The sequence below is a fragment of the Hypomesus nipponensis genome, chromosome 7 (assembly GCF_054491055.1).
Source record: "Hypomesus nipponensis isolate SF chromosome 7, ASM5449105v1, whole genome shotgun sequence".
Lineage (NCBI taxonomy): Eukaryota > Metazoa > Chordata > Actinopteri > Osmeriformes > Osmeridae > Hypomesus > Hypomesus nipponensis.
Genome location: NC_140367.1, coordinates 11,122,501 through 11,132,500, shown reverse-complemented (window position 1 = coordinate 11,132,500; position 10,000 = coordinate 11,122,501). Strand labels below are relative to the sequence as shown.

At 55.8% G+C, this 10,000-nt stretch overlaps 1 protein-coding gene across 1 annotated transcript in view; it reads left to right on the top strand.

Moving 5' to 3' along the window:
* Positions 1 to 10,000, top strand: part of tmtc1 (transmembrane O-mannosyltransferase targeting cadherins 1) — a 54,766-nt gene that overhangs the window by 30,425 nt on the left and 14,341 nt on the right. Inside the window, exons 7-8 of the mRNA XM_084701638.1 lie at positions 2,069 to 2,258; positions 7,525 to 7,646. Coding sequence (XP_084557764.1) covers positions 2,069 to 2,258; positions 7,525 to 7,646 — 312 coding nt within the window. The remainder of the gene's footprint in view (positions 1 to 2,068; positions 2,259 to 7,524; positions 7,647 to 10,000) is intronic.

Below are 10,000 nucleotides of genomic sequence, written 5' to 3'. Positions count from 1 at the left end.
CCCTCTCACGTCCTATCTCTCTCTCTCTCCCTCCGTCCCTCTCACGTCCTATCTCCCTCCGTCCCTCTCACTTCCTATCTCCCTCCCTCCGTCCCTCTCACGTCCTATCTCTCTCTCTCTCCCTCCGTCCCTCTCACGTCCTATCTCCCTCCGTCCCTCTCACTTCCTATCTCCCTCCCTCCGTCCCTCTCACTTCCTATCTCCCTCCCTCCGTCCCTCTCATTTCCTATCTCTCTCTTCCTCTGTCCTTCTCGTTTCCCATCCCTCCCTCCCTCTGTTACTCTACCTCTCTCCCTCCTCCCTGTTCCTGGCACTTGCCCCCCCCCCCTTCCCCCCCCCGGTGCCTAACGGTTTGAATCGACCCAATCGCTTTGTGCGGGCGATGGATTTCGATTTCCAGCATCAATCGGACTATCGCAAGGGGGTGGACGCGTTGCTGAATGCAAAACACGAGAGGTTCTCCGCGGAGCCCCGCCCATCCCGCGTGTGCGTGCGGTTCTGTGTCATCGCGCGCGCGCGTCATCGCATGTGTCTCGATTGTGCGCGTGCTTGGCTCCCTAACTGGTACCCTCCTACCCCCCAGCCCCGCCTACCCCCCCACCCATCGACGGCTGTCCCCAGAGTGATCAGTGATGTGACCGCCCCCCCCTTCACCACAGCACCACACCAGCTGGGGATGCACACATCTAACAACCACTTGAGCTTCTCATCCGTTCTGTTCAGAAACATCTTTTGACTGGGAGGAGAGAATCGTTGTGCGTGTGTGGTGTGTATTGTAGCGGGGAGGGGGGGGGGGGGGGGTGGAATGGAATTCTGTGAACTAGCTCAGTAGAACCACTCAGGAATGGCTTCAGAGCTGTGACTGATGGTGTGTGTGTGTGCGTGTGTGTTTCTTTCAAAGTCTTGCACTTGTCTTGTTAGTGCTTGAGAATACACCCACACATAGAGCAGAGCTACCCTCCCTCTCTCTCTCTCTCTCTCTATCTCTCTCTTTCACACGCACTTTCTCTCTCTCTCCGATCTCTCTTTCCCCAGTAATGCTGCTTGCACTTATCGGCCATTAAGGACGAGCTACCATAATGGACAATGGGGGAGAGTCATTTAGTGCTCTGGATATTCAGGATTGTGTGTGTGTGTCCGCGTGTCCGCGCGTGGGCCAATCATGCGCGAGTCGTCCTCCTCCTTTTTCTCCCTCCTTCCTCCTCCCCTCAACCTCCTGTGCCGTGTTCAGACAGCTCTTTTCACCTCCCCCTCCCCATCACCTCCCTCCTCCGCCTCATCCTCATTCCTCTTTGCTCGGTCAGGCGTACCCCTCCTGTCTATCAGTGTCACTCTCCCCCCCCCCTCTCCCAATGTCCTCTGCCTTGTAGCAGGCCTAGATAGCTGCTCCGGGTCAGCAGCAGCAGACCAGCGTTGCAGCCTGTGGCAGTATGAAGGAGTCAGGTGGCTGAGCGGTTAGGGAATCGGGCTGGTAATCAGAAGGTCGCTGGTTCGATTCCCGGCTGTGCCGAGTGACCTTGGGCAAGGCACTTCACCCTGTACTTACTTTAAGTCGCTCTGGATAAGAGCGTCTACTAAATGTAAATGTGAATGAAGGAGGGTCGGGGAGAGAGAGAGAGACAGGTGGAGGGGAGGGGGCACACACACGCACAATGAGTAAACGTGACGTCGAGCCGTAGACGACCTGTGATGAATAGCATGTGCCTCACCTTCCCACCCCCCCCCCCTCTTTCTCTTGTTGGAATGTACTGTACTTGAAAAGGTAATGGTGATGCCATTAACACTTCCCTTTGTCTCCTCCCCCCCCCCCCCGTCAACCTCCCTCCATTTCTTACCCCTCCTTCGTTTGTCTGTGACCTTGTAATCCCCTTTACTGTTGAAAACCCCAACCCCCCTCCACCCCACCCCCTCTCTCTCTCTCCCTCTCTCTCTCTCCCTCTCTCTCTCTCTCTCTCTCCTCTCTCTCTCTCCCTCTCTCTCTCTCTCTCTCTCTCTCTCTCTCTCTCTCTCTCTCTCTCTCACATACACTCGGCACTGCCCCCCCTCTATCTTATTCCCCCCACGCCAGGTTCCTCACCTACAGCTACCTGCTGTCGTTTAACGCCTGGCTCCTGCTGGCTCCCAGCGTGCTGTGCTACGACTGGCAGGTGGGCAGCATCGCCCTGGTGGAGTCTCCCTGGGACCCGCGCAACGGCGCCGCCCTGCTGCTGGCGCTGGGCATGGCGGCCCTGGGCCTCCGCTGCATCACCACCCTGCAGGTGCGGGGGGTGGGGGGTGGGGAGAGGGTGTGTGGGTGGGGGTGGGGTGTTGTCGCTGTGGAGGGTGTGTGTGTGTGGAGTGGGGTGGGGTGGGGGGGGGGGGGTGGGCAGTGAGGTACGGATGTGCTGCTTAACCCTAGGGCGTGGGTGCCTGTGACGCGCGTACGTGCTCCCACGCGCTAGTTTGATTTTGCGCTCCGCGCCGCATGCTCACTCCCCCCCCCCTCCCCCCGGCGTTGCCGTGGCGACAGACTGCACGTGAGGAGAGTGTGTGTGTGTGTGTGTGTGATGGTTTTTCCGAGGTACTTGTAGATCACTGCGGAGAGGAAAGTGCTCACGCAATCAACACCTCGCTACTGATCCTACCGGCACGCTTTGACGACGTTCCCCTCTCCCCCCTCTCTCCTTCCTCATCTCCTCACCTCCACTATCCCCCCTTCTCATCCCCTTTCCTCTTTTCCCTCTCTCTCGTCCGCACCCTCCCCTCTACTCTGGTCTGAAATGGTACACCGTTGTGAAACGGTAAAACCGCACACTGCGCCTTGACCATACAGCCTCTCGTCAGAGTTCTTATGCGGTAGCCTGACATGGTGGAGATGTGTCTGTGTGCGTGTGTGTGTGTGTGTGTGTGCGTGTGTGTGTGCCTGTCTGTGTGTGCGTGTGTGTGTGCCTGTCTGTGTGTGTGTGTGTGCGCGTATCGCTGACAGATGGTGGCTAGATCATTAGCGCAGATCTGCTCAATTCTGTTTACATCCTCACTCCTTGTCAGTTAGGGTAATGTTTGTGTGTGTGTGTGTGTGTGTGTGTACAGCCCACGGAGAGTGCAGGACTGTGTGCAGTGTGTCAACGGGGTCGTGTGACACCCTCTGACTGACTGAAGTGGCCTCTGTCCTTGTACGGGCTTGTGGGCTGAGGGCCGCTCATGTGGTTCAGCGTGTGGTCCGGTGCAGGCTGTGTGTGTGTGTGTGTGCGTATCATTGGGTCTGCTTGAAAGAGACAGATGAAAAAGAATGGAAAAGCAAAGACTGCACAGCTGGATAATTGAGAGAGGGAGAGGCTGTGAGAGGGAGAGAGGGGTAGAGAGAGAGAGAGAGAGAGAGGACAGAGAGAGTGGGAGAGAGAGTGGGAGAGAAAGTGGGGGAGAGAGGGAGAGAGTGTGATACGGAGAGAGGGGAAGAGAGAGAGAGGGAGTGCATAGAGCGTCGATTGTGATTGAAGGTAGCTAATTGGACAAGGACATTAAATGCTGAGCTCATGATGAATACTTCTGTGACAACAGAGAGCAGAGGGAGCAGTGCTGAGTCATTCTCTGCTGGGAGGTTCACTACTGTGCGCGCACACACACACACATAAACACACATTGAGGTGACTTCTATACGATGGGACTAGTCAACTTCTTGATTTCTTCCTTCTTGTATTTTGTGAGCGTGTGTGTTTGTGGTGCCTGCTTGTATATGCTTGTGTGTGTATTTTAGTTGTGTGTGTGTGTGTGTGTGAGAGAGAGACAGAGAGGTAGAGAGAGAGACAGACAGAGAGAGAGACAGACAGAGACAGAGAGGTAGAGCCGAGGACAGTGTTTTTCCTCTTGCGACAGATACAGATGATGACGAGGAGAAAGAAGATGCTCTTTCTTGCTTTATCTTCCCCTCCCTCCCTCCCTCCCTCCCTCCCTCCCTCCCTCCCTCCCTCCCTCCCTCCCTCCCTCCCTCCCTCCCTCCCTCCCTCCCTCCCTCCCTCCCTCCCGCCCCGCTGCATCTTCTCCCCCTCTCTCTCCATTGCTCTCTTTGACAAATCGCTTCGCTCTGACTGTTCTGCTGAGCGATGCGGTCAGGGTTATTGATTAAGGCTGAATTCAGCCCCTCTCTCTCTTTCTCTCTCTTTCTCTCTCTCTCTCTTTCTTTCTCTGTCTCTCTCTCTCTCTCTTTCTCTCTCTTCGCTTTCTCTATTTGCATTTCTCCGTTCAGTCACCTCCCTTTAACCACCCCACCCCCCTTCTCCTCTCCCGGCACAAGCGGCCATGCTTTGCCGCACGCCGCACACCCTTTTGCAATCCCCCTGGGATATCTCGCGGGATGCGCTGTGCGCTCCGTGTGACATGCCCGGGGTTAACCTGTGTGACTTCCTCCGAGCTGAAGAGATGGTTTATAGCCACCCCCTCACCACACACACATCACGCACACACACACCATCCCTCTCTCACATGGCAACGACATAGTTGACCTCTTGACTCCAGGAAGCAATTGCTGCGTCGGCCTATGGCGTCCCTGGTGTGCGCCTTCCCTCTTCCTGCCTCCAGAAAGTCTTGTTATGGACGGTCGCCTCGTCTCCTATTCAAATCCCCGCTGCTGCAGCCGAGTACCATCCTGTTGGGGGTGGATGTGGTTGGGTGGAGGGGAGAGGAGGGAGGTGAAGGCGATTGGGTGGCTGGTGGTGGGGGGGGGGATGTGATGGGGTAGGTGGTGGGGGTATGGATGTGATTGGGCTGTCGGTGGGAGGAGGTCAGGGGGGTGAATGTGATTGGGTTGTTGGTGGTGTTAATGCGATTGGGTAGCTGGTTGGTGGGGGGGGGGGGTGACTGTGATTGGGTTGGTGGTGGGGGGGTGGGCTGTGTGGATGTGAGTGGGTAGCTGGTAGGTAGGGGGTGGGGGGGGGGGGGGTGTTGGTGGGGTTTATGTCCGTCCTGCCACCCAGAGGATAGGCCTGCATTAGGAGTCAGGTGGCTGAGCGGTGAGGGAATCGGGCTAGTAATCAGTAGGTTGCCAGTTCGATTCCCGGCTGTGCCAAATGACGTTGTGTCCTTGGGCAAGGCACTTCACCCTACTTGCCTGGGGGGGAATTTCCCTGTACTTACTGTAAGTCGCTCTGGATAAGAGCGACTGCTAAATGACTCAATGTAAATGCATGAGGCAGAGCAGCAGAGAGCAGAGAGCCAGAGCTGGGCTTCACAGTCAAACAGCTGGCTGGGTAACAGACAGTGGTCTAAGACCACCCACTGCTGTTCGGTGTACTGGCATGTTGGACGGCATCAGATTGTGTGTGCTCACGCCGTTGTAGGCTGATAAGTGTGTGCGTGTGTGAGACCGCATGTGTTGCTTGTGTGTGTAAGCTTCTGTACACAGATTTCTGTGTGTGTTTATGTGTGTGTATTGTGTTGGGCCATCTGTTGGCCTGGCTGGGCAGACCAGTGCTGGAGGCAGTACTGGTGCATATGTCTCAAGGTAGGTCTGTTCTGGAAGGTTCTTCTGGGTCACATGCTTTGATGAATGCCAGTCCTGAGAGATGATCTGGATGCCAGACTAATGTCCATCCCATCCAGCACCTCAACCTGCTGCATTCTACTGCAGAGGGGAGGGGGGGGGGGGGTTGTAAAAAATGGGCCATGCAAAACAAATTGGGTTGATCAGCAGAGGAAGCGGGGGGGGGGGGGGGAGAGCAGGAGGAGAGGAAGAGAAAGATGGAGCGGAGATAGAGGAAGGAGAGAGGGAGAGCGGATCACAAGGAACGCAGCCTCGAGTAAAAATAGACAGGAAAGCTTTGGCAGCAGAGCAGACGAGGGCGGAGGGAGGGAGGGAGGGAGGGGGGAGGGGGGGGGGATGCGGGGGGGGGGATGCGAGGAGATGGACAGGGATGAAGTGAAAGGAGATGGAAGAGGAGGATGAGGGGGGGGGAGGAGAGATGGACAGGGACGAAGTGAAAGGAGATGGAAGGGGAGGAGGAGGAGGCGGAGGGGAAGGTTTCCTGAGAGGTGAAAGCGCCCGTGTTCCCGTCTGACAAAGTGCGACGGACGTCACCGGGGGCGCCCGCCCGCCTGCCGTTGCCGTGGTAACCGGGCCCTGGCCGAGACACCGGATCCGTCACCTTTTTGACCGAGTCGAGACGGACGAGAGAGGAGAGAGGTTATGAGGAAACACCACAAGGGACAGAGGGAAACAAAAAAGCAGTTCGAATGAAGGGCAGGACGAAGCGGAAGAAAAGTCAAGCACGTCGCGAGAGCAGGAGGAAGTCCGTTTCCTAATATCGCTCGGCCGCTCATCCTCCGACGCCCACAAGCCCTGCGGTGACATCGCGCGGCGGCTGCGTTGCCCAATAGCGGCGGGCCTTGAGAGGGCCAAACGCGGCGGGCATGGGCGCGGTCTGAGGCCCGGATCAGGATGATACATGGGGACCGGCAACACACGGCCAGATACAATCGACACCCTCGCGTCCTCGGCCCATCGCGCTCGCCGACGACATGATGATCACACCGCTTAACCTCTACCCGTTCAACGGGAAACGACAGGGGTGGGGAGGTGCGTGTGTGTGTGTGTGTGTGTGTGTGTAAGCCCTGGAGGGCAGCGTGGTGGGCTGGCTGACAGGAGAAACAAAGTGCCTGTCTGGACGTTTATGTCGAGACGATGCGTTGTGCGTCCGATTGGACGAGCGCGCGAGAAGCGGCACTTCCACCAAAGACGGCGTCATTAGACCAATTATCCTCCGTTGGTCCAAATCAATCCCCCGTGAATGGCGGTAACAGAACGAGGGCGCGCGGTAATTAAAAATGACTGCGGCGCCGAGGTCGCGTCGGATGAACGAGCCGTTGTTGTCATTCTTTTCGCGTCGATTACAATCACACGTTGTTGTTCAATATTGCATGCGCTCAGCAGTCGCTTTGCTTTGGCAGGGGCTCTGTGTGTGTGTTTGCTGACTGTGTGTGTGTGTGTGCGTGTGTGTGTGTGTGTGTGTGTGTGTGTAAAAGAGAGAAAGAAAGAATGCATAATGAGTGTGTTTAATGTCTCTCTGTCATGCTGTTTGAAGCGTGCTTGTCATGCTCCACATTCCTAGATGGGATTTTGGTGGAGAACAGAATGGGATTGTTATTAAACTGTTAGCCTGGCTTCTTATCTTTTCTTTTTCTTTCTTTCTTTCGCTCTTGCTTGCGTTCTGTCTCTCTCTCTCTGTCTCTATGTCTCTCACTCTCTTTGTCTCTCTCTCTGTCTGTCTCTCTCTCTCTCTATGTCTCTCTCTCTCTCTTTGTCTCTCTCTCTGTCTGTCTCCCTGTCTCTCTCTCTCTGTCTCTCTCTCTCTGTCTCTCTCTGTCTCTCTCTCTGTCTGTCTCTCTGTCTCTCTGTCTGTCTCTCTCTCCCTGTCTCTCTCTCTGTCTGTCTCCCTGTCTCTCTCTCTCTGTCTCTCTCTCTCTGTCTCTCTCTGTCTCTCTCTCTGTCTGTCTCTCTGTCTCTCTCTCTGTCTGTCTCTCTCTCCCTGTCTCTCTCTCTGTCTCTCTCTCTAGAAGGAGCAGAGCAGGGGGGTGTTGGTGGGAGTCATGTTCCTGGTTTTCCCCTTCATCCCAGCCAGCAACCTCTTCTTCAGGGTGGGGTTTGTGGTGGCAGAGAGGGTCCTCTACATGCCAAGGTGAGTGTGTGTGTGTGTGTTTGCTGTAAGATGTGTGTGTGTGTGTGTATTGGAGAGCAGTGCAGACACTGCTCTGTGGGATTCAGCTCACTTACACCTCGAACGTCTTTGGCACCCCCCCGAACATTGTGTGACCAAGTGCTCTTTTAGTACATTCACAACTCTCTCTCTTCTCTGTCTCTCGCTCCTTTGCTCTCTCTCTCCGTCTCTCCCTCTCCGTCTCTCTTTCTCTCTCTCTCTCTTGCCAGTGCTGTTCTAGGGTAAATGTCTGCTAACCCCGTGTAATCAACTGATCCCCCCTGGTGCTGTCTCTCAGTGGCCTCAAAGGCTTGTCTGCTAATCCAGTTTTATTCCCTCTTCCTTCCACCCGCCTATCTGAAAGGAGAATCACATTCCCTCTATTCCCAGCACTTATTGCTGCTCTGGTGTCTGTTGATCTCTCTCTCTCTTTCTCTATATAGTATCTTCCAGGATTGGAGGCGGGGGCCCTGTCCCTGGGGTCCCACTACACACGCTCACACACACACACACACCGTGAAAAGTCCAAAAGTCCCGTCACAGCCAGGGGGGGTGGGGGGGTGGGGGTTAGCTGGGAGGAAGCCTTGGAGGGGCAGGCGGGGGGGGGGGGGGGGCAGAGCTCAGGAATGAATCCCCCCAGCTGATCTCCCAGTGGTGTTCTCTCAGCTTCCTGCATGCAGAATCAGAACGAGAGGAGAGACCCCCACCCCTACTCCCCCCCACCCCTCCTGGTTGGGGATATATACACCTGGAGGGGGAGGTGATACCGTATGAGACAGACAGACGGAGGGACAGGATGTCTCTCTTTCCTCCCCTCCCCACATTCCTACTCCCCCTTCTCCCCTCCCTCCCGGTCGCTCCTCTAACTAGTATTTGGTTTAATCTGTGTTTAGCCAGGGGGGCCTTTAGGGGGATTTCTCACTTTCTTCCCTCCACAAGCTATCTGCATAGCTGAGCTCAGGATTAAAACCCACTCCATCTCTGCCAGGCAGAATCCCTCGTGCCGCTCTTTAATATTACCCACACCGCATCTGACAATCGCTAACTGAATTCCTCCACAGCCTAGGGTATTAGCTGTGTATCACACGGTGCAGAGACGACTTCCTGTGTGTGTGTGTGTGTGTGTGTGTGTGTATGGTGTGTGTGTATGGTAGTTGTCTGCATGCGTGTCTCTGTGTGGGAGAAATCAAGGAAATGGACCAGGAAAAAGAGAAAGTGATGTGTGTGTGTGTGGGAGTCAGGCAAGAGGCAGAGCTTGATGTTATCCTGGGTCATTTCACTCTCCCACAACCCCATGGTCCATTTAGCCCCATCTCCAGATAAAGGCTCTGTGTTTGTTCCTCAAATGAAACGTTTGCACAGGCCTCGGTCACCATTGTTTGTATTGTTAATTGATTTTCTTTGATTCCGGAAACGTCCCCCCTCCCTTTTGTCCCGCGATCCCGAGGCCTCCGTGGGCTAGACCAATGTTGACGGAGCCTCGAGTTTGCGGAGGCGTCTCCACGGAAACGGCGAGGCAAAGCTGGGGATTCTAGACCAGCGTTCTCTTGCATTCATAACGATGCTCTGCTTATTCCTCGGAAACTTCCGGTGCAATCACACATTCTTTTAATGCTGGAGAGTACCTGGTGCTGTTAACACCTCGAGGCAGGAACGTTTGTGTGTGTGTGTGTGTGCTGTTAGTATACGTTTCCGCGCATGTGCATCTACGAGCATTGATGCCAGTTTGTGTGTGTGTATATGTGTGTACACAAGATGAAAGCGCCCTGTGCACACCTGTGTCTGTGTTTCGCGTGCGCTGCGCGAAAAGCTTCCGCCGCGCGTTCCAGCCGAATCCCCAGCGGAGGATTAGCATTGGCTAATCACATCGAGAGGGCGGCAGCATCCCACGGCAGTCTGGGCCGGGAGTCAGAACCCAGGACAGCCCCTCCGACACGCCGCCGGGAAACAGCCCGTCAGTCTCCCCGCCTCCACACTCCCTCCCTTCTGAACGGGAGGCCCTTCAGGTCGGCCCGGCAGGACGGCCGTCGCAGACGCTGTGTTGCCCTGTTGTGTTGCCCTGCTGTGTTGCCCTACTGTATTGCCCTGCTGTGTTGCCCTACTGTATTGCCCTGCTGTATTGCCCTACTGTGTTGCCCTGCTGTGCTGCCCCGGCAGAGGGTTTCTGGTTGTGGTCAGTCTGATTAGGACGGAGGGACAGAGGGATGTGATGATGTCGAGGGGTTTCAACTCGGGTGGGTCGTCCTCGGAGGAAATTTGAGGTTGTGTGTGTGTGCGCGCGTGTATGGATTGGTGGACGTCTGCGTGGGGGGGGGGGGGGGGTTGCGGGTGTGTGT